Source organism: Vanacampus margaritifer, chromosome 20, assembly GCF_051991255.1.
Source record: "Vanacampus margaritifer isolate UIUO_Vmar chromosome 20, RoL_Vmar_1.0, whole genome shotgun sequence".
NCBI lineage: Eukaryota > Metazoa > Chordata > Actinopteri > Syngnathiformes > Syngnathidae > Vanacampus > Vanacampus margaritifer.
The window spans coordinates 4,165,106-4,189,033 of NC_135451.1; the positions used below are offsets into that span (position 1 = coordinate 4,165,106).

Consider the following 23,928-nt stretch of genomic DNA (forward strand, 5'->3'; position numbering starts at 1 on the left):
TTGATTTTGAGTGATGTATTGCTTGTGATCAAGTAAGACTAAGCACAAATTCAAAGAGTGTTTTCTGCTGATACTTTCAATCTTAAGGTGGTATCTCACTGAAGATCGTAGGCCTTGTGAGTGTTTGTCAACATAACGAATGTTAGTTTTTCACCTGGGTTCGCTAAATGTTGCAAACAGTTGTTCTTGTTGCCTAGAAATTGTGTTCAAAATTGCCGACAAGTACAAACATTTGCGCAGATTATAGTTACAGTACAAATATTCCGAATTTTGTTCAAAATCTCTTGGCGACAAGAAAAAGTTGCCACATAATTGTCAATGATTCTGATCATCTCTTCTTACTAGAGTCTTACTACAGCTAATCAGTGGAATTTTGCTTATCTCAAGGGTGAGCTGGAGAGAAAAAAAAAAAACTTTACGTGCTAGAAAATAGTTGACTGCAATTTTGGAATCAGCATGCCATTTATATTTATCATAAAAATCTAACTCAACCATTTTTTTTTAATGTATTTATTTTTATTGTTCCCCAGTGTTATATAGCTGTATCTACTTCTGAGAATATACAACAGCAATAGTCCCTCCCTCATCTATCCCCCCAGCTCCCCCCCACTGTCCCCCACCCCAAAAAAATTCCCTTGTCTACATTTTCACGACATTTGGAGTGTCTGCGAGTCGGTCGTCCTCTCCTCTGGGTAATTTGTTGTGTAAATACGCACTCTCCCCGTACAGCTGGCGGGCCCTTTCAGCTGTGGCACGCTGGAAATGCAATTACAGGCAGCAAACATTCCCATTGTTATCACTGGATGGGGGGTTACACTCATTCTCAGCCCCCCGTGCACTCGTGCAGCGGGGGTGCCTATTGATCGGTATCAGCTTTGATGGGGGGATTACTAATAAATACATTTGAAAACCACGTGTGCTCAGTAAAGGCTTTGCGCAAAAGTTTCTGCAAAGTGTATGTTTGGTTGTTATGTGACAAAAAAGCCTGTACAGAAAACGAGAAACCAATCTGTCATTCTTTCGTGGTGTTATGCTGCCCCTGGTTTTCATTGTGAGTATTACACCTGTAACTATAATCTCGGCCTAATGTGATGGTGGGACTATTTCCCTGCAGATAGCTCCCTTCACAGCAGCAGTTTAATATTTCTCCTCCTACTCTTTGTGGTTCAGGCACTGTGCTCACTCAATTATTAAGCAACTTCCCGAGCAGTTTTTTTTTTCTTTGTGTCAATCCACTCCAATACAATGCTTGTTTTGCAGCCTTTGAAACAGAAGAGGCTGTTTTTTTGTTTTTGTTTTTTTTTGTTTGTTTGTTTTTTTATTTTACAGGAGAGCTCAGTATTGTTCATTCGAGAAGAGGCTGTTTTTAACGCCCGTTTGATGGGCGTGCAGACGCCTGTGGACAGGCGATTGTCTTTATTGTTTGCTAACTGTTGTCACGTGTTCTTTTTCCTTTGCACTGAAAGAGCCGCACCAGTGTAACTTTTTCATTATCTACAACTTGTGTATCTTAATGCATTCATGAATGGACAAATAATGCAATTATCAAGCTTTGCTTTTGACTAATCGTGCTACACTTATGCTAAGTTCTAGTGTATGGTGATTGGTTTGCATAATTTTCTTAAAATGGGTCCTCTGGTTGCAGGGGCAAACTTCTTTTTTTATTTATTTATAAGAAATATGGAAAATGTGCTTTTTAATGGCTTGTTAAAAATAGCTGTGTCTCCAAAATGCCTTTCAAACCATCAAGTGTGACATTTCTTTTATTATCCTTATTGGTGCTTGATTTTTACACACACACACACACACACACACACACACACACACACTATCTCTGGGCTCTGGTCCCGTAAGTAAAAGTCACTCAAATTGCAAGGCTCAGGCTCCGCCCACAGTGGTCATTGTAACAAAAGCAGACTTGCGATTAGCCCAGCAGTATCTGGGGAAAAATATACGGTGCACATGTTCTTATTTTGCCATGTTACAGCCTTATTCCAAAATTGAATGAAAATAATTTTCCTCTCAAATTCACACGACACCCCATGATAATAAATGTTGTTGTTGTTAGTTTTAACCCAATGTCAACTGTTGGGCCTACTGTATGTGTGTACCTTTCCAATTCATGTCTGATCACTAATCAGCTGAATTTACCACAAGTAGCGTAAATTATAGAAACAGGATACACCTGAGCTTAATAGGCTGTCAAATCTATTTTTGATTTATTTATTTATTTACTTTTAATGAATGCGGAATGTATGTGCTGAAAGAAAAAAATATTCCGTATTCAATTTTGGAATAGGGCTGTAACGAAATAAAATAAATAACTACTTAACTCAATAAATAAAATGTGGGAAAATGGAAGCATTTGAAGCTTGGCTCAGGCCTTCGTGTGTTATGGCTGTTTTGGGTAGAGTCACGGGGTCCTTGAATTGTTATGGTCCCTTATTGATGAGGTATTTGCCCGTCTTATTTTCTCTCGTCCTTTTTATTTTAAAGTTGCTATACAGCTACTATGTCCCTTATGATGATAATGTTTGATGATGACGTGCTAGCCACTCTTAGTTTGTCTAATCTTTAGCAAATGTCCATTATGATGAGAACATTGCCAGTTGTGATGCTGTTTTCACTTTTAGTTTGTCTATGCACTCTTATTTTGTGATATAGGCTTTTATTCTGTCAAATTGAATTGTGTTTTGCCCTTGCTGGTGTTTCTGAGTGACACTTTTGTCAGTAATGTCTTTATTAATGTTATAAATATATCATTGACTGTTTTTAAATTGGCCTCACAGGGCAACCAAGCTGGCAAGCAAAGCATTGTCTGTAGCAGTCTGCACGCATGATTTGAAGTTTTTATGCCCTCCGTAATAAGAAATTGACTTGAAAATCCATTTTCAACGTGGTCTTTTCCAGAGAAGCTAGACATTGCAGTTTTGTCAAGAATTGATGGTTTTATAATTGCGACGTGATAACGATAGTATTAAGAGGTGGATTAAGTTGGGTAAGCTCGCATGGACCGCCACTGGTAAGACTGCACTGCACTGAATCATCTGGACCACTAAACCTAAACACCTTCTGATCCCAACATTTAAATTTGACTCAATCGCAGAACTGTCGGGCCAAAAATTGCTTATACATTATTTATTTGACATCTAATTTGCCGCAGACCACGGGAACATGCAAGAGCAGTCCCCCGTGTTAAAAAGTAAATGAAAGTGATTGTCTTACGTCTGCCTCCCGAGCTTTGCCCTTGTTCTATTAGACACAGTCCAACACATCCACTCTCAGGGCGCTTTTCTGCTCAACTTGCTCACGGCAAATGATGTGTGAACAAATGTAATACTAAATGGAATGGTGACATGCAAAGTCATATTTCACTATTTACTGGCACACTGAAGGGCAGTCACTGTTATTTCCGATGAAACATTATTTTGAAGAATACATTTTCACCGTAAAGCAGGCTGAAGTGGTCCTTGGTTTTAATCAGGTTTGTTTGAAATACTTTGACCACATGAGGTCACTGTTGGACACGTTTTACTTTTGCCTGTGAACATACAGGGTGACCAAAAAGTTACTTTATTAGAAAATTAGGACGATATATTTTTTTGCATATGTAAATTTATGTGCCTAATGTAATCAATAACAATATTTCTGTATTTATTTTCTGACTCCAGATAACCAGGTTCTGCAGTTCGGGAAGCTAGTGAGCACCTCCAACACCTACGAGTCGGTTTCCCCCGGACAACCCAGGAAATGTGTAACTGTCACCACAGACCAGCCTCTGCTTTGGAGCATGGGCATCCTGAAAGGACTGCAATGATCCATTTTTTAATCGGACTTGTCGTCATAAGCGTTGCGGTTGAACTGTAACGTCAATTTTTTTATTTTTATGCCAAACTAGCTTTATTTAAGTTAGAGATTTTGCTACAGAAAGTAAAAAAATGGCTTTGTAAATTCATGGCTGATTGTGTTGTTTTTTTCTATCATGCTCTGTCAAAAACTATTTTTCCTCTTTTCATGTCTACTATCAATGGAAACGGCATTTAACCAACCATCCATTCATTATCTATACCGCTAATCCTCATTATGGTCACAGGTGAGCTAGAGCCCAGCTGTGAGCGTGCACCCTTGCACCCAGCTAACCGCATTGACCATACAACCATTCACACTCACTCAGAAATTACGCATTTATGTTAAGTTCTATTCTATTTTCGTTGTTGAAAGATATTTTGGTTTGGCAATGACAGTATTGTCAGTTTGTTTTTGAGTACCCCTGCTAAATTGTCCTTAGGTGTAAAATCTAAGTGTGGATTTGCTGGCAACCAATTAGGGATGTACCAAAAAAATAATAATAATATTCCCATAAGAATCATAATTGTCATTTACTACGATTAAGAATCAATATAAAATGTCCTCAAATCGATTTTTTTTTATGGTAAACTGTCTTGCCCTTGTTTGTGTATACCAAGGTTATTTTAGTTGACTAAAACTAACGGAAAAAACTAAAATTCCCAAAACTATTTTGTTTATCGAAATAAAATAAAAACGAAAATGCTTTTAAAAAAACAAAACTAACTGGAACTACATTTTATGTTCAAAAAACAAATAAGACTAACTATAATTATAGCAAAAATGTCCTTCGTTTTAGTCTTTGGTAATCAATTTAATGCACGAGCCTTTGGGGATGATTTATTTTGATATTAACCGGAATAAGGACATTCGAAAGTGTGTCACACAAAAATTATGTAATCTAGCAGCAGCAAATAGAAAAGCAACTTCAGATGACGTTGCGCCCATGGTGCTTTTTAAAAATTGCGCACAAGTAATACACACTATTTAGAAAAAAACTAATACTGAAACTAACTAAAACTAAGCATTTATGAAATAAATAAAACTGATTAAAAAAAAAAAATGAAACTAACAGAACCACCCTGAAAACGAAATAATAAAAATTCCAAAACTATAATAACCCTGATGTGTACCTTTATTGGGAGTGCTGTTCGCAATTTGGCCACTTAGGACAGTGTGGTTCCGCGCGTTCTGATACACTGTTAAGTTATAGTTAGAGATATAGGAGAATAGAAAAAAACAGTCACGATCAAGATATGCCAATGGACTATATGCCACGGAGGAGGCGGGACTTCCGGGTTTTCAGCCATCAACTTTGTTTCCGTTTCCGGTTTGCGAGGTGTGGGCCAGTACTTGCGCTTCTGCCTTTGTGCCCCTCGGTTGTGCATTCCTGTCGACGGGTGCGAGGCTGTGAGCATGTAGTGTCTGTCTCAGTGTTCAAAGCATTTTAAATAGCCGAAACGCCCTTCCGCCAATGAGCGGAAGCGCGCGGTTCAGGGGCGCGGGTGCGAGTATTGGAACGCGGCCAGCGGTGGCCGGAAACGGCGCGAATGTGTAAAACCCGGAAGTCGGAAGTCCGTGGCATCTACCCCATAAAACTTGAAGAGAGTATATGTTAATTAGTGTTAACGAGGCAATGGCACTTTCCATTGTGCGTTAGCCTTGAGCTAGCTAGTTCAGGACACAAGCTAAACAAAGTGTGTATGCATTTTAGTGTGCACCGTGTGTAATTTTCTTAATTTTGTGTGTTTAAATCAGAATTGAATCAAATCGTGAGACAGTCAAAGATTCCCACCCCTACAAACAATGTTATGGTTAGTTGTGCTAGTGATAAATGTACTTTACCCAAAGTAATTTATTTTAACTGACTGTTAAAATTGTAAACACAGTTACCTCCAATTTTTCATAAGGAAGTTGGATTGACGTTGGAATAAAAAAGGACAATTCAACGAGTTCCCATTGTTTGTTTTTAGGGATGTACGATAACTATGTGGGATAATTTTCCAAGTAATTGATGGAATAATCGATAGGATAATCCATTCCAAAAATTTAATTTTGAGACAGAAATACTAATAAGCAACACTTTCTATTCATCTCTTGTATTGTTTACATTTTCAAATCACTTATACAACATTCCTATTAAATCACGATACCTTATGACTAGGGAGCTAGTTTTTGAACAAGCTCATAGGTGACACGTGTAGTCCTTGGGGGCAGCACGTTTGTGACCCTGGATCTATGCCAGTGGTGTCCAAACTCAGTCGTCGAGGGCCAGAGTCCTGCATGTTTTCGATGTTTCCCTCTTCCAATGAACAGATCGTTATCAGGCTTATGCAGAGCTTGCTGATGAGGTTCAGGACCGAGTTTGGACAACTGATCAAGGCTGTGAATGAATATGGGCTCACTAGCGCTTCAGCACGCTATAGGTGAGACTGTGCTGAGCCAAAGCTGCATATGATATTTCCCACCCGGTATTTTAGTAGGTGATACACTTTGTGACTTTTGTTAGAAAAAAGATGGGAATTTCTGTGTATGGAAACTAAAATACATATATATACACAGTGCTAGAGTTGTATTAAAACAACTAGTTGAATCGAACTGAATCGTTCCACTTTAAAATGAATTGAGATGCGTGTTGAATCGCCTTTCAAAAATTCAGTTTATCCACATATATGTAAAATGACAAGAAAGTGATTTCATCATACACTCTGAGCCGTTTGGTATTGTTGAATTTAACTGTAAATCAAATCTTGTCCCACCCCATGTATTGATCTATTTGGCAATTGTTATCGTGCATCCCTACGCATTTTATTTACAAAGTGAGAGAGAAATGTCAACAGAATGTAAAAATGTCATCCCTTCAGTCCACCCATCACAACTGCACAGCTGTCTTCTGGTCCTGGATGTTTAACCACCACTGCAAGACAAAATGAGAACAATGCCATTACGATTTGCACATACATGGAAGCTGTAAGTTTTGTGGGTTTGCTGGCTTTTGTATTCTATAGCAAAAAGAGTCAACTTTAATGTAAGATGACTCAAAGATGTACTGAAAAGTTAGTTACATACAAAGAGCTGCAACAGCGTGTTGCAAAATGACTTCCAACCACTGTGCTAAAATTATCCAATGTTGCTTAACTGGTCCAATTTTTTTTATTTACAACAAATATGATAGCTACCTATTCCAGTAACATCTAGTGCAGGGGTCCGCAACATGCGGCTCTCGGGCATGCGGCTCTTTAGTTTTTAGCGCCACTCAAGTGGCTCACTGGAACTTTTTTTTAAAATATTTGAAAATGATAAAAGATGGAGGGAAATTTGTATTTTCTTGTTTTAATGTTTTTTCTGTAAGAGGACAAACATGACACAAAAATACTTTAATGTATTCTTGTGCTGTAAAATGTATAGATTAAATATAAAATGTCAACATTTCTGTCAACAAAGATTTGTACCATAGCTTTCGAGACACGTTTCTATCAGCTATTAAAATGGCAGGCAACGTCACCAATCAGCAATTAATTCTGCAATTAATAAAAGTAAACATTAAGCCCATTCTCGATGGAAAAAGCGTACACCACGTACGTGGCTGTCAGGATTAGGGATAGACCGAAAAATCGGCCTGGCCGATAATCGGCGCAGATATTGGGCATTTTGACGAGTATCTGTATCAGCCTTTTTTCAAAATCTGGCGGCCAATAAAAGGTAAAACTAACACCATTTTAATCTTGACTTTATAATAGATGCTGCAATGCTGACCCTGGCAACCTTCTGAACCTTTTGTTTTTTGTATGACATTCAAACAAAGAAATGCGAAAGTTTAAGATTAATTAATTTGACTAATATGACATCATCCCACGGTGCAGTCTGCTCTCCGTAAATATTCGCAAAATAATAAAATGGAATCGGGGATGAGTCACATGGTTGTTTTGAGCATTGTCACTAAATTAGCTTTAAAAATTGAAAATATTTTGATAGAAACCCCATAGAACATGCAGCGCTTTTATGCAGGTATGGGAACTCTGATGGGCCGAAAGAAGAAATGATCAAACTAATATAATTGAAAGGCCAAACACGAGGTGGAGGCCGGGCTGAAGTGTTTAAATGGGACGCTTTATTTCCATGAGGAGGTTTGAAATCACAGGATGACTTCCTCCAAATAAAAATATCAAAATCTGATTTCTTTATTGTATTTCTATCATTTCATCAATGCAACGAAACATAATACTGTAATGTTGTAATGGAAGATAAACTTGAAGCACCATCGAGGATGCATGCAGGGAAAACAACTATTTAATCATGAATGCTCAGTCATTTTGATTGTAGGTCAATATAGCTAATACAGGCACTTAGAGCATGTGTTGCTTTCATTACAAGGTTTATATACGGCTTTTTATTTTTTGCGGCTCCTGAATGATTTAATTTGGGGTTGTTGTTTTTTCCAATTTAGCTTTTTCAACATTTTGAGTTGCCGACCCCCTAGTCTAGTGAGAGGCTGAACAATTAAATATCTGTCCACTAGATGGCAGAAGGTACATATTTAACTTGTATGTCCAATTTTTGTTTGACATTGTCCCTCGATATTTTTTTTATGAGAAAAACTGTTGTAGCGTAATTGTTTTTGATTATGCAGGAGGGACACAGCATAAATAATCACACCAAATGTTTTTTTTGGTTTGTTTTTACATCCCAATCGAAGCGATTTAACTAAATGGAAACCTTCAACACTGAATTTTTGCAGTATCTTACACAATGATGTTGTTGATGGGGATGTGGATCAGTTTAACGAAGAATCCAATGAAACCCATGATGGCGAACCCAATCGCTGTGGCCATTGCAATTTTCTGGAATTCTGAAAAGGTAAGCATAAATATTCACAATGAAATCTACTCGTGGTCTCACCACGATAGAGTAATGATCAAACTACTTTACAAACCTTTCCTGTCTGGTTTTGTGCATCTCTTTACCAGCCTTATGGAGTCTTTGACGAACTGCCGGCTGGGTTCTACAAACTGCATTACTTGATCCATTTTAGCTGAAGACGAGAAGCATCGCAAGAGTCTGTTAGCTGCAAGCTAACTCATCGCTATCGACTGCTGACGTTGACATTAGCCTCACACTTTTAACACAAAGTTGTGACCCCATCACTAAATAAAATACATATTTCAAGTTATTTATTGACTCGATTACAGAAAAGATGTAGATTATAAACATGTATTTGCTTGCCTAGAACACCAAATACAAGCTACAATGCCGAAGTAATGTAAAATAAAATTAAAATAAAATATATAAATACATCCAATAAAACATTTTGTTGCTTACACCTGTTTTTTTTTTTAACTAGAGTATTTGCGTGCTACAGTTCTTACTTTGTCGTGGTCGTATTTGATGAGATGAGAGAGGAGTGGATAGAAGCCACGTAGCTCTAATGTGGATATGTTAGAAGAGCTGACGTAGACTTTGCACGCGCATGCGCTCAAATTCTCTCGTTTCTTCTTTAGTGTCGTGTTGCTTATACTGCTATCTAGCGGCTGGAGGCGGTTTGTAGCAACGCTAGGGTACTGTATGTAATCTGTTGGCAGAAATACCTCTTACCGCTTAGTTCATGTACTTTCCCCATTCTTTTGATTCAGTTCTTTTGAGCATTATTTTCTTACTGAGTTGTATTTTTATTATATTTGTATGTGCTGGCAGTGTGGTGCTATAGTTGTAAATGTTTATTTGCGTATTTGCACCTTTCAAATGACTGGTGAAGGATGTTAAGTGAGAGTAAGCAGTGTAGATTCTTTTTTTTTAATCTTTTCAATCTCATATAATTAGATTTTATTAATGTATCTGGTATTGTAGTTGTAATCCAAATGTGGTTCATTTTAAATAACTTCTGGCGCTTAACTTTGACAACTCAATTCGCCAGTCGGCAACTACATTCCACGGGTGTTAATAATGTCTCGTGATTTAGATTAGAACTTTTTTTCTTCTCCATCTATTGTTCACCCCAGTGATATGTGTAAGTAAAGTGTATGTGTTGCATTCTACATCATGCTATTTAAAAAAGAAGTGGACACCATGTATAGATTGTTTATAAAATAAATTGGTGAAGACACAACTGTCCAGCAATGCTAATGCCCCTAACAAAAGTCCTTATTTAATAGTGCTATGATGCCTTTTTTTCCCACTTAACATGATACAAAGTCCCTCCTAGCATTGTTTATTGTATGCATTATTCACTGCCAGGTAATGCCAAGCATGTTGCAGCTGCTCTCCCACAGCTCCTGAGCTAAATCATCATCTGAGGCACTTCTGGAGCACCTTGCAGGGGCACAGTCACTGAAACCACAAAGAAATGGACTTCTGAGATACGGTAAGGAGACACGCAAAGACATTCTAACAAAAACGGATGAATGAAATGTACCTGAAGTAGGCTCCACTCTGGCTTTCCAGGCCAGACTGCACAGCGCAGTAGATGGTGGTCTGAGCCCCTTCCACCGTTGTCTTTGTGAAGATCCTGAAGATCTTCACAGCCACTTGGATACACGGGTGCTGGTGCCTCCACAGGTCCGACTGCACCACACCGGGGTGTAGAGAGAACACGCTTACACCTGTACCTGCAACATGCGTAAGAAAGTACAGAAGACACATTATGAAGTATCAATGAATGTAACCCCCAGCTACAATCAAGGCAATATTTGTTCCTGATTTCTGATCATACCAATTATACTGTGTTTCATTCATGTTTTTATAAGAATGTTTCCCATCACATGCATGAACTGTACTTAAATGAGTATTCTACCTTTTAACTTTTTGGCAAGGGCTCGTGCAAAGAGGACGTTGGCCAGTTTGCTCTGCCCGTAGGCCTTCATGGTGTCATAGCTAATCTCACTGTTCAGGTCATCCAGTTGAAGGCCGGTCCAGGTGTGAGCCACCGACGCCACCACAACGATCCGAGCCGGAGCGGAAAACTTGATCAGGTCCAGCAGCAGGTACGTCAACAGGAAGTGACCTGTTATTTCAGGACGGAAATATAACAAATTCAGTACAGAATTGACTTTTTTTTCTTTTTTCTGGAGAATTGACTTTTAACTGAATAACCCAAGCAAATACTGCCTTTAGGGGTAGTCAATAAAAAAAAAAAAGTGGAATATGAACTAAGCAGAGGCGGCCATTTTGTCACTTGCTGTCGACTAAAAATGGCATCACAGTTGCTCAGGACTCTGAAAATGACCAATGAGGGCTCACCTGTTTTTGAGTTTGGTCATGTGACTTTTACAAGCAGATCTGTGATTGGTTTACCTGAGCCTTAAGCAACTATGATGTCAGTTCTAGTTGACAGCAAGTGGCAAAATAGCTTCCCACTGACATGGATAAAAACGAATGGATTTTGCTGCTTTATTCATATTCAACAAACGCAATATTGATCAGAATTCTGTGTTTAGACTACTGGAGCATCATAGAAAATGTTTTGTTTGACTTCCCCTTTAACAAAAATAGACAGTTGGAAAAAATACTAGAAGCAAATGCGCTTTTGAGGTGCACGGTTGTCATCTGTTTTATCAAGTCCAAGGCTACTGCAGAATTTTTCACGTTTCTAAATGAAACACTTTTAGGTCTTTTAGCATTGGGGTTGATTTTCATCTGTTTCATCAGGTCTGGGGCTCTCACAAAATGTAAACAATTTTTTGGGGTTGCTTAAAAAAACACCAAGCCACACCTCAGGATTTTTTTTCTCTCTATACCATTGTTCTTGATTTCCTATCTTATTGTTTCCAAAGGAAGTGCAGGCAGGAAAAGGAAGTGGTTGTACATGTTCTATAAAGTGAAGTATAGTGCTGCCAAATTATAAAATCATGTTTCTAAGCCATTTAATTGTTCTTAAGTGTGAATGGTTGTTTGACTATACGCGCCCTGTGGTTAACTGGCTATCAGAGTCTCTTGTCCAAAGTCAGCTGCATTAGGCTCTAGCTCACTCACAAATTACTGTGGGTAAGCGGTACTGTATAGAAAATGGATGGACGTGTGTGTGTGTGTGTGTGTGTGTGTGTGTGTGTGTGTGTGTGTGCGTGCGTGCGTGCGTGCGTGTGCGTGCGTGCGTGCGTGCGTGCGTGTGTGTGTGTGTGTGTGTGTGTGTGTGTGTGTGTGTGTGTGTGTGTGTGTGTGTGTGTGTGTGTGTGTGCATTTGCTTATGTGTGTGGGCAGTCTTGTGGAGCACAGCGTGTTCTAGCTTCCATCAGCTCGGGTTAAAAATACCAACCATTATCATGATAGAGGTGTGCCATGGTACACGGTATGATGTATGGCTTGTTTATGCGTACAAACATAACTATAGAATCATCCTTGTTATGACTCATGAGTTCTTTACATGTTCATAACAAATAAATTACTTCAATTGGTTTCCTATCAGATAACAACCTTAAGTAGTGAGAATGAGAGAAAATATACTATGTGGATTTTTCTGCATGTTCTGCATGATCTAATTCTTGACAAACTTGCAGACTCACCTAAATGATTGACTCCAAATTGCATTTCAAAGCCATCAGCGGTCTTGGAGTATGGACACATCATGATGCCGGCGTTGTTTATCAAAATGTTGACTTGTTTCTCCTCTAAAAATAAACACAAGCACATTATGATGAAAAGTTGCAGTTACACAATAAGGCTCCCTCTTAGTAATCGTTCTGCATTATGGTTCAAAAATGTTATTGCGTAGTTTATACTTGGTGTGCCAAAAACTGTTTAAATGAACTTACTATGGAAAAAAGGAAACAAGGGAGGGACAGAGGAGTGGAAGGAAGGAAGGAATGATGAGGCTAACCGCCACTAGACACAAGACTTGAAACCCGTATTTGAAACCGTCACCCCAGTTTAAAACACTGACCCTGACATTTTTTTTAAACAATATTTGAGAAAAAATATTTTCACTTGAGAGTTGAGCAAAGATAAAAATGTTGCCTTTATATTTTTGTTCAATATATAACACCACAGAGAGTCAACTCAACCTACCTTTGTTGATGAGCTCGGCAAAGGCTCGAATGGACCTGCTGTCAGAAAGATCCAGTTTCCTGACAAGCACATTCTCATTACCAGTGTCTTCCACAATCTCCGATCTCGCCTCCTCTGCTCTTTCCAAGTCCCTGCATGCCATGATGATGCGGGCACCTAAAAAAAGAAAAGATAATGCAATCATACAATACATTATGAACCTTCCAGCAATACTTTTGGTCACAAGTATGAATGTAACGAAAGTACAATAAAACTAACACTGCAAAAAGTGATAGTAAAATAAACTTTTTTTTCTCTCCTCATTAGCAAAGAGGAAAAGGGAATGGTGAGTTATGCATTGAGGGGAGAGCCTCCTCTTCCAAAATGGGCTTTTTACTCTGTTAATGTGCATTGTCCTTAAAAAAAAATGGTGCAAGTGAGCTCCAATGACAATATGAGTCGCCCACAGGTCTGTTCTAAGAATAGCTCACCAATGATGGGACACTGTGACTTTCTAAAAAAAAAATAATAATTTAAAAACAGAAGAAGTATGTCAACATTTATTATTTATTATTTATTATTTATTATTTATTATTTATTATTTATTATTTATTATTTATTATTTATTATTTATTATTTATTTGTTTATAGTTTTTCTTCTTCATCAAATATTCTATATTTTGTTAAAAAAATTGTGTTCAATAGGGGGGAAATGTTGTTTTTATTTAACCAAATATATATTTTACTTTTAGAGCTGTAATTTTAATACCATGATACCGCAATATTTTATCTCAAGGTTATCAAACTGTCAGAATTTACTATCCGCCCATGCTTACTCAGCATTCTATTCAACATCCCATAATAGTTTTGAACTTGCTGGACACAAAATCCACTTGATTGCTATTCATGTGGGACACAAATGATGGTGCCTTTCCATTAATGAGCTGTTTGGAGAGCACACACAGAGTACAATACACACACACAGTCACACACACGAACATAGCAGCGATGGCCAGCAATTATGGAAGAGGAGAGTGATTACTCAGTGGCTGTCTTTGTTTGTCTGCTGTTGGTCCCATGTGGGAAAACTCAGTTACTCCCACATTGCCTCCGAGGCCAAGCTCACTTCATTAAAATAAAGCAGACAACAAGCTGTTGTCAATGTGCTAAATGCACCAAAGGCTCAATATTCAAAAACTAATGAGTCGGCGTGATTTTCCTGTTGCATTTTAAGAGATGGCGCACCAAAAAAAAAAGATGCTGAATCAACCTCACATGCACATCATGGCTGTTTTTTTTTTTATTTATCCCAGTTTATGAAAGGGATACTTAAAAACAAAATAAAACTATTGGAATTCTTCTTATTGCCATGCATCATATTGTGTTGTTAGTCATTTATCAAGTAAATGTAACCAAAACACTGCATGGAACATTTTTGGATGTGTGAAAACAAACTTTGCATAAATAAACCTTTTTTAGAAGAAAAAAAAAGGGAGGGCAAAGGTTCACTGAGCCTTTCAAGATGGGTGAACAAAATTTGTGTGTGTGTGTGCGTGTGTGTGTGTGTGTGTGTGTGTTGGGCTCATTCTCCCATCTTTCTTTTGTTTCCCGTCTGGCTCCGGAAGAGAGCAGCGCCTCACAATGCTCCCTCTGTCCCCCTTTTTGACGCATCATCTGTCTTCCGTCACTTGACTGGCGGAGTGTTAAGTCACATGTTCATTTTGGTTAGACATCACCTCACGTTCGGTGCAAAAGGACAATGAGAATAAATCATGCATACATGTTCATAAAAAGCAATTTAGTGTGGTGCGGGGGAAGGATTAAACGCATTTGGTGGAGGTCTTAACATGAGGGTCATGCTTTAGTTTTAAATCTGCTTATGTTTTGCAGCTCTTGATTCATGACTGGAATGTAGAAGTCACACAGAAAATGTCGGGTAAGTTCAGGTTTTTGATGACAAATAGGTCAGCAAAACAAAATCCAGATTGGCTTGTAAATAAGTGCATGTAGATGATCATGGTTTATTATGTAGCATTTGTATATGTCATAAAATTGAATATGTAGCTTGTTGCTGATGAATATGTACTAGCTATATGGTTTTGCTTACTAAATAAAGTTATTGGTAAACATGTCACATTGTCACAAATTTGCACTCGGGGAGAAAAAAATGGATGCAGTGTTTTAAATGTATTTTTCAGAAGAATTATTTCCTAGATTTAGGTAAATAGCTACTGATAATGCACATTTAGAAAAAGTTTTGATATCTTCCCCTTTAAGTGTAGTAGTGTTAGCAATGGTTGCAGTTTCGGGGTGTTATACCGGTTTAAATATATACTGGTTTAATTCAGAAAATCTGTTTTGATTTAAAAGATGTAAATGTATCGAATCACACCAAATTAAAGCCTTTGGCTTTTAAAGCAACTAACTAATTTTCAGTTTCCGTTGATTATGGCAGCACCAAAGGCAGTAGTGTTATGAGTGAAAGCCAGGTAAATGTTGATCCTTGACTGTCCTTTTATCCGGGTAGCTTCCCTTATTTATTTATTTACTTATCTGTTTGTTTGTATCGACAAATGTTTTGCATCTTCTGGCAGGACAGCAGTAATGTTGCTTAGTGCCAATAAAAGCGATCAATACCCCCTCATTCCATCATAAAGAAAGGTATCATTCAATTAGTTGTAAGTCGATGATCAGAAGAGTTATGAAAATAGTTTATGAATGAAAAGTTATTATATATATATAATATAAATAAATACATAGTGCTGTCAAAGTTAAAGCGTTAACTCATTGATTAATCACAAACAATTCTAGCATTAATCATAAATAAATGCAGATTATTCACCCTATTAATTTTGACCGCAGATTATCCGATTATCCTTTAGTTTGACAGCGGATAGTTACGTTAAATGCAGCACAAGGTGTGTTTGAGCAATAAACATGCATTAAAGTAAAGCATTATTAAATGTTTGCGTATGACATTCAGAATATTTGTTCATGTCAAAAATATTGGGTCTTTTTTTTCATTTTAAATTATGCAAGTAATTAACTGATTGGAAAAAGAGGAGGATGAGAGTATGCCGTGAATCCCCAAAAAATGTTGAAGACATCTTCATAACATTAAATGTAAAAAGAATTGACACATAACAGGTGCTCTTCAAATTTGCCAGCAATTTTTTTTGATAAAAAGCTTTTTTAATTAAGTGATTTATCATGATTAATCAAAATTCTAAAATGTGATTAATCTGATTTAAAAAATGTAATCGTTTGACAGCTCTAATACAAGTTGATGATGCAATGGTTGGGAAGAAAAAACAAAAGAAATGCATTATCCGATTACTGTATAAACGAGAGCTAAATTGAATCAAGGAGCAAATCCCCCCACCCAAAAAAAAAATCCCAAGGGATGTGATTGGAATAGAAGCACTAAAAAGCAATTATCGTACCTCTTGCTGCCAGGTCTCGAGCTGTTTCCTTGCCTATGCCAGTGTTAGCTCCAGTGATGATAACTGTTTTCTTATCCAGCCTCTCCTCAGATGACCAGCGGTTACAGCATACAGGTCTGGACCACAAACAAACAAAATCTCTTAATCAAGTCTATTTGGAAATAGAAATAATTATTATGTATATTTAAGAAATTAAAGTTATGATAATCCACTTTTTTAAGAGGTATTACACAAAATTTAACAACAATTAAATGAGTGCCCTAATGATTTATTGAAGTTACCCCCACTGCTAACTTTATTTTTTGCCATACATACTACTTAATGTATGAGTCACTTGACAGAAGCATACAGTCACTTTCAAGTCTTGGCAAGAACACAAGCATAGAGCAGGATCAGCGCGGGGGTTAGTCACTTTTTTTTTTTTTTGTATCTGCACTCGCCTCGTTGTCAATATGTCGTCCTACCTGCAGTTCATCTTTGCTCCACTGCTACGAATTACCACCTGACGAAACACGGGTTGGCGCCACTTGAAGAAGAAATGAACAATCGGTCTTCTGGCAGTTTGCATCATCATCATCATCACCATCATCATCATCATCATCGCTCCTGATAGCCCCGCCCGCATTGCCACGACATCATCAGCGCTGAGCCACTCAGAAGCGAGCTGGCATGTAATTGATCTAATTCGCAAGTTCCAGATTGTGAAGCAGACGCTCGACGTTCCGCCCATTTCCCACCGCCCCCAACCCCTGTGGCTCGCATCCTGCTGCCAGGCACATTGGACGCGTCAACCCAAGAGAGGGTGTACATTTATATTGTGCATTAAAATTAAATGTAATGCTACAATCGGCGGTTTTAATTCAAAAGTTTGAAACCCTCAAAATCCAGACCTATCGCCGACGACAGGAAATGACCCATGGTTTTTAAATGACCGTAACTCAAACCGTTTGTGCTAGCAACGTAATTCCAATGGATTTTGAAAGTGGAAGAGCGGAGCTTTACCGTACATTACGGTACCTGGTCAGGTTTTTGCATGTGAGCAACTGACCACTGATCTGTATATATAACAGTAACTTTTTAATATATACAGAATCAGATCAGTGCGCATGTTTTTCAAACCACCGTAACTCTTGCACCGTTTGCGTTAGCAACGTAATTTCAACGGATTCTGAAAGCACAAGAGCAGAGCTTTGCCTTTATACCACATACATTACAAATAGGATGGGCTTCACGTGTGGCGAAAGAGGAAGTGGTGCGTTCACTTTGGAGGGAGTGAGGAGAGTTTCGCGGAGTTTACATCGAGGTTTCAGTGGCTTATTTTCGTATTTTTTTGTGTGTGAGCGGTGAGTTAGTGTAAATAATATTTTGGTGTTGGAAATATATATTTATTTATTTTTACAGTTTTTAAGTGTTTTTAGTATTGTGTTCTCGCCGTCTTTTTTGCGTCGTCTATCGTTCAGCTTTTTTATCGTTTGACATTTTATTGTAAAAATTGTGTGAATACTGGAGAAGAAAATGCTGAGCAAATCCACCAGATAGAGGAAACTTCCGTGGAAATCCGTACAGGAGGACTCCATTTCAAACAGTAAATAATACAGCGTGTGTACACTGCATATTTATTCAAAACACACATAAGCCGGTCCAGGCTGGTTTGTCCAGCAGGCCACTTTTCTTATTGTTACTCTGTTGAATTTGTTTTATTAGGGACCAAGCAGCGACTGCGTGAGCCATCACCTAACATTTGCATATGAGTGATCCAGAGGAAGATGTGAGGAATGAGAAGAGGAGGGCGACAGAGGACTACAACTCCCTGCAGAAGGTCACACCTCTCTTGGACATTAGCCGAACCCGCTGCAAGACCATATATCATCTAAAGCAGCACATCTCTCTGGATGAGAGGATAAAGCTGGTAAACAAGAACTTTCTGGGCAGTGGCTACATTATTTACTGTAACAATTTTTACACCAGCTCTCTCCTGTTACATTACCTTAGCAAGCAGGGGTTTGGGGCCTGCGGGACTTATCGACAGGGTGGAGTTGGTGTCCCAAAAACTCAGCAGAATGCCCTGGACCAATAATACAAAAGAGGCTCCATCAGGTGGATCAGGGATGGTAACATTCTGTTTGTGAAATGGATGGACACCAGAGAGGTCTCCATCGCTACAACTATCCACCCTGTATACAAAAGGGAAATTGTCCTGTGGACACAGAAAACAAATGATGGCCACAATCAGAGGGTCCCCGTCCCCAGACCCACAGCTATCACTAAGTACAATAAGTACATGGAGGGAGTGGACTCCTCAGATCAAATGCTGGGCACACACTCGGTGCACAGAAAAATTATGAGGTTGCCAATCACGGTTTTTCAACACCTTTCAGCACCAGAGGCCACTTGAACGCCAGGCCTTCCAGGAGAAGCTGTGTGCATGGTGTGGATGGCCCCCATAAAACCCATGATCAAGGCCACTTTTCTGTCCCGACCAACACATCAGTGGACACTCTCAGAAGCCAGATAACCAATATGGTGAGGACGCAGTGTACGCTCTGCAAAAAACAAAACAAAAAAAGCACACCTTGGATGTGCAAAGTTGGGCTGTGTCTTCAGTTGACTAGAAACTGCTTCAGTATCTACCATGGCTCCAGCTAAAAACAAAAACTCCTGGGCATGTACACATGCCTGTAGTATGGACACTACCATTTTTGCAGTTGTAAAACAGTTTGAATTCCATTTTTGTTCATGTACATTTACACCTGTTAATAAAAAAAATGTTGAAAATTAAAATCCTCTTCTTCCTTCTTTTTTTCTGATATTACACTGTTTTAAAGTTAAAGTACCACTGATAGTCACAGCCACCTAAATGGGGCCAAATTCGAACCAGTTATAACCTGTAATATTGACAACTACTCACCAGATTTTGAAACTTGCATTTGTCCTGAATTTTTTTTTCAAAATGGGGCATTTTCTGACACAATTATCGAGAGAGAGAAAGACAACAACAACAAAAACAGGGGGACTACTACATTAGTATCTAAGCATGTCATTGCTAAAGCACAGTCTGATGCAGTTGCAGTACTGCTTTATGGTCGCTTGAGGTCCTCCTCAGCCAAAAAAACAACTGTCTCCTAAAGATAGATAGATAGATAGATAGATAGATAGATAGATAGATAGATAGATAGATAGATAGATAGATAGATAGATAGATAGATAGATAGATAGATAGATAGATAGATAGATAGATAGATAGATAGATAGATAGATAGATAGATAGATAGATAGATAGATAGATAGATAGAATTCCCACATTACAATAATACACATACACAAACAAAAAAAACAGGCTGTTGATATATTTTAATATTTTAATTTCACCTACAATGTCAGCTTTTGTCAGCAATTATCCATCACAGACCTACACGTATTTTGCACTGAGCTTCAGCATGATATAAACATATCACTCTTGGTGTTCATCTCCAGCGAATGCCCAGCAAGTGGCAGCTGGCAGCCCACAGCTTTAAAGCGGTTCCATCATCTCGACCCGCCCTGCAGCCCTTGGAATAGGCACAGTCCCTGCAAGGAGAAATACAAACGTGAAGCATTGATGTGATCCAGATGAAAAGGGACGCGAGGCCCCCCGCAAACTCACTTGTAGTGCCCTCCGTTGAGCAGCTCATTGTCAGGAGTGACCACGCAGTAGATGGTGGTGTAAGCCCCCTCTGCTGAAGTCTTGATCAGACGGGAAAATGTTTGGATGACGTCCGCCATGGGCCTCCTGATGTGCCTGGCTATCTCGGTGTTGACAGCGCCAGGGTCCACTGAGTAAGCCGTCACTCCTAATGCTGGAAGCAAAATATCTTTTGTTCAGACCAGATAGGAAAAAGTTGTGTATTTCTTTCATTTTTATCACCTGTGGTGCCTAAACTATGGCCAGGTTAATATACTAAAAATAGCAATTGAAAATGGACACCTCGATTAACACAGAATGTTCCCAATAAAGAACCACTAAATGTTTATCTAGAGAGATTCTTGAATGATATTTCCCTCTATCACTCCATCAATCGCACTCCTTTGCTTTCAAAGTATATCAAACAAACAAACCCTTTGCTTCACATAATTAGCTTAAAGGTACAGTTTCACCAGTCAAAGGGAAACATTGTATCCTCAAACCCTGCTTAATTCCTTCTCATTCCCACGCCAAAAGCACTTGTGGTGAAGGCATGAGACTCTCACATTGGAAAACCGTTTTATTTTAAAAAAAAAATTTTTTGCACAGTGGCGAACAGGAGAGAGAATTCAAAAAACACATCATACCCTCGGTCCTCTTGGCTAGCTCTCTGGTAAATAGAACGTTGGCCAGCTTGCTCTGTGCGTAAGCCCGCACAGGGTGGTAGTTGTTCTCACTGCCCAGGTCATCAAACTGGATCCTCCCCATGGTGTGCGCTATTGAGGACAGGGTGATGACCCGGGAAGGGGCGGAATGCTTGAGCAAATCCAGCAGCAGGAAAGTGAGGAAAAAATGACCTGGAATGGTGCAAATAATAAACATTTGGGCATGTTAGTTAGGGCAGGGGACAACAACCTTTACTGTCAAAAGAGACATTTTAGGCCAAATACTGTAGTCTAATGCACTAATGTTAATTAGTTAATTGCAAATACGACGTGTCCAATTCTTTGAGATTCATTTTCTTCTACCTTCGTCTTCCATTTTTGGTATTAATAATATTTGTTAAGTTTTTTATACTTTATTTTACTTGTATATTCATTTCCGACTTTTCTGCCTTTCTGTCAAATTTGTGAAAGAATTTTATGGACATATTACAGTAGTATTCTGCCTCTCTTCTTACTTTTTTGGACATTTTATGGCTACTTTTTGACATTTTTTCTGCCTTTTTTTGCTATAAATATTTTTGATATTTTTGACAATTTTGTGGACATCTTTTGTTTCTGTACAATTTATTTTTACTTTCTGAACATTTTGTTTCCTGTTTTTTCCTTTATCAAATTTCTGGCTTTTTTTACCAATTTTGTGGACATTTTATGGTAATTTTTGGGATTTCTTTTCTTGGATACTTTATGATTACTTTTTAAAAAAAAACATTTTAGTTCCTGTTTTATTAAAAAATACATTTTCTGACTTGTTGGCAATTTTGCGGCCATTTTATGGTAATTTTCTGAATTTCTTCTATTATTTTGGGGCATTTTATAGTTATTTTTTTAATGTTTTCATTTCTGCCATTAACATTAAATTCTCAGATTTCTGGCAATTTCATGGACATTTTATGGTAATGTTCTACATTTCCTCTTCCTTTTTTGGACATTTCATGGTAAATTTTGGGACATTTTTGGATAATTTAAAAAACTTTTTAATCAACCATTCGTCTCCCTTTTTAAATTTGTTTTAGTCTGGCATTTTTTTGAATATTATTCCATTTAAATATTATTTTATCAAAGAAAAAAATATGTAAAAAAATATTCATTTCTTGTAATTTTGTTATAGATCCACAGGGAGCCACAGGCGAGGGACTAAAGAGCCACATGTGACTGAGTTAGAGGGACAAAAAGTGACGGCTTTAATTTCTGACAAACATCATCATCAAAGAGACTCCAGTTTACCTACCCAGGTGATTGACTCCAAACTGTGTCTCAAATCCATCCACAGTGGTGGCGTAAGCGCACATAGCCACACCGGCATTGTTGATCAGGTAGTGCAGACCCTTTTCAGCTGCAATCGAAATGTATTTCATCAACATTCACACCTTACAATATGCGAACATGTGTGCCACCCACTGTTGTAGACATTCTCTGCAAATTGGCAGATGGATTTGGTGTCGGCCAGATCCAAATGCCTGGCGACGACTTTGGCGCATGACACGTCCCGCATGATGTCTCGGGCTGCCTGCTCGCCCTTCGCCATGTCCCTGCAAGCCAGAATCACCCTTGCGCCTGGGAAGGTTAAATGATGAATTGCACATTGAAATCTGAGTAAGCTAGTCATTGATAGCTACATTGCGATGGCCTAAAACCTTCAATCAGATCACTCCCTTGATTTGTATATCTTGCCTCTGGCAGCCAGATCTTTTGCCGTCTCTTTGCCTATTCCTGTGTTGGCACCCGTTATGACAGCTGTCTTCCCGTCCAGACGCATGTCGGACGACCACTTGGGGATTAACAGAGACCTGATGAGTAAAAAAACACAATTTTTATATGCAATGTAGTATTGTCTACTTTTAAACTTTTTTTGCCAAGAAACGTTTGCCCAATTGAAGGTCACTAAAGTTGTGGACATTATCCACATTTACTCTTGACAATCACTGACTCATTACCAATTGAGCTCAGACCCTTCTTGTGTTGGACTCCGTTTTCGACATGAAGGTTGTTCTGTCTCATTTGTTAAGGCCAAAAGACGGTATGTTCCTGACTACATACATGTCAAGGGTTAGGGAACCTAAAAGCAACTCATAACCCTTCAAGGACAATAAATGCACCTCTAATGGTACAATTATTGTGCCCCTAAAGTATTTTTGTTTTGTGTGCTGGTTTGTAAAATGTCTTACCTTATCGCTTGCATCCTGGTGTTCTTGATGTGCAATGATGAAGTAATTGAGAGTTCTGAAGCAAGGACGCAGAAGGAGGGCAGACAGAAATGAGAGTCTACCGCTGTTTTAAACTACTCTGTTGTGATTGGAACAAATCAATTAAATCGGCATATCAAGACAGATCATCACATGAGGAGGACTTTTTCATGAAAAGCCCAACAAACACAGGACTATTCATACTTTGTACATTCCAAGCTTGAGAATATGTTATATCACAAAAAAAGGTAGACAAGTTGATGGACCAAATACAGAGAGACCAGGCGAGTTCATGGAACTTGATGATGAACAGAACAGATCTTGTGGTGTTGGACAGGGTTCTGCTCAAGACCCCAAAAATGTCAGAACTGTATTGAAATGCTTCCATCGAGTTCCAGGAAGGGGATTCAATGCCGGGACACATTAATCAGCAGCCTCATTGAGACACTGGATGTTCATGTTCTATCTGCATGTTATATAACACATTCTTGTAATGAAATTGCTATTAAAAAATATATATATTTATGTCAAAGCTCATACAATTTACAATACTGACCCTTGGAATTCATAATCAAAAAAATAAATAATTAAACTACAATTATAATAATAATCATAACAATTATGGATGTTTAATACCACTTTTGTCCAGACCGATACCGATACTCAACTCTTGAGTAGTCACCGATACCAGATAGCACTAGTACATACCCCCCCCCCCACACACACACACACACACACAAAAAAGACAAATCATTTTAAAGAAAAATCCCAATATAGTATTTTTCCTTAAAATTGCATGAATATAGTATCAATTTTCTATTCCTCTAATTTCTAGTTCCTGTTTGTAAAACAACCACGTCACGACTACGATACCTTGAAATAAGCCTGTATCGTCACCGATACCTGATATCAGTACTCGCCCATCCCTAATAACAATAATACTAGCATTCAATTAATACCGTAGAATCCCATGTATAACAGCAGCCATGTATGAAACGTTTCTCCTAAAATCACCCGTAAATTATTATTTTTTCTCTGCACTTGTGTATAACACGGTCCCCCGATTTGCAGGTATCTCTTATTATCAGAGTAAATAA

At 38.3% G+C, this 23,928-nt stretch overlaps 4 protein-coding genes across 7 annotated transcripts in view; 1 reads left to right on the forward strand and 3 right to left on the reverse strand.

Moving 5' to 3' along the window:
• tpk1 (thiamin pyrophosphokinase 1) overlaps positions 1-3,955 on the forward strand; it is an 82,274-nt gene extending 78,319 nt beyond the window's left edge. For all 3 annotated transcript variants that reach the window (XM_077555063.1, XM_077555065.1, XM_077555064.1), the window contains one exon: positions 3,672-3,955. In XM_077555063.1, coding sequence (XP_077411189.1) covers positions 3,672-3,817 — 146 coding nt within the window. In that variant the 3' untranslated portion in view covers positions 3,818-3,955. The remainder of the gene's footprint in view (positions 1-3,671) is intronic.
• Positions 3,956-6,486: 2,531 nt separating this feature from the next.
• On the reverse strand, positions 6,487-9,349 carry sec61g (SEC61 translocon subunit gamma). Its single transcript, XM_077555067.1, has 4 exons — positions 9,213-9,349; positions 8,780-8,878; positions 8,593-8,695; positions 6,487-6,763 (listed from the first exon to the last, which is right to left on the reverse strand). Exons 2-4 carry the CDS (start codon positions 8,871-8,873, stop codon positions 6,754-6,756), a joined length of 207 nt encoding a protein of 68 aa, XP_077411193.1. The 5' UTR covers positions 8,874-8,878; positions 9,213-9,349; the 3' UTR covers positions 6,487-6,753.
• Positions 9,350-9,550: 201 nt separating this feature from the next.
• Positions 9,551-16,934, reverse strand: LOC144040677 (retinol dehydrogenase 12-like). 2 transcript variants are annotated; one of them, XM_077555062.1, is made up of 7 exons: positions 16,727-16,934; positions 16,263-16,378; positions 12,841-12,996; positions 12,339-12,443; positions 10,724-10,843; positions 10,256-10,448; positions 9,551-10,170 (listed from the first exon to the last, which is right to left on the reverse strand). In XM_077555062.1, the coding sequence occupies exons 1-7, from the start codon at positions 16,885-16,887 to the stop codon at positions 10,068-10,070; spliced, it is 954 nt and encodes a 317-aa protein (XP_077411188.1). In that variant the 5' UTR covers positions 16,888-16,934; the 3' UTR covers positions 9,551-10,067. The 2 variants fall into 2 exon arrangements, with proteins under 2 accessions (XP_077411188.1, XP_077411187.1); XM_077555061.1 differs by having other exon boundaries at positions 10,634-10,843; positions 16,727-16,929.
• Positions 16,935-19,607: 2,673 nt separating this feature from the next.
• On the reverse strand, positions 19,608-22,827 carry LOC144040680 (retinol dehydrogenase 12-like). The gene is made up of 7 exons (XM_077555068.1): positions 22,814-22,827; positions 22,320-22,435; positions 22,047-22,202; positions 21,877-21,981; positions 20,571-20,780; positions 19,906-20,098; positions 19,608-19,829 (listed from the first exon to the last, which is right to left on the reverse strand). The coding sequence occupies exons 1-7, from the start codon at positions 22,825-22,827 to the stop codon at positions 19,727-19,729; spliced, it is 897 nt and encodes a 298-aa protein (XP_077411194.1). The 3' UTR covers positions 19,608-19,726.
• Between the last annotated feature and the right edge of the window lie 1,101 nt (positions 22,828-23,928).

Coding starts and splice junctions, on each gene's coding strand:
- sec61g (XM_077555067.1), bottom strand. CDS start 8,873: ATGGATCAAGTAATGCAGTTTGTAGAACCCAGCCGGCAGTTCGTCAAA. Junction 8,696..8,779: donor CACAAAACCAGACAGGAAAG/GTTTGTAAAGTA, acceptor TTACCTTTTCAG/AATTCCAGAAAATTGCAATG.
- LOC144040677 (XM_077555061.1), bottom strand. CDS start 16,887: ATGCGGGCGGGGCTATCAGGAGCGATGATGATGATGATGATGGTGATG. Junction 12,444..12,840: donor TGCCGAGCTCATCAACAAAG/GTAGGTTGAGTT, acceptor GTTTATTTTTAG/AGGAGAAACAAGTCAACATT. Junction 10,171..10,255: donor CAGAGTGGAGCCTACTTCAG/GTACATTTCATT, acceptor TTGTGGTTTCAG/TGACTGTGCCCCTGCAAGGT.
- LOC144040680 (XM_077555068.1), bottom strand. Junction 22,203..22,319: donor AAAAGATCTGGCTGCCAGAG/GCAAGATATACA, acceptor TAACCTTCCCAG/GCGCAAGGGTGATTCTGGCT. Junction 19,830..19,905: donor CTCAACGGAGGGCACTACAA/GTGAGTTTGCGG, acceptor TTCTCCTTGCAG/GGACTGTGCCTATTCCAAGG.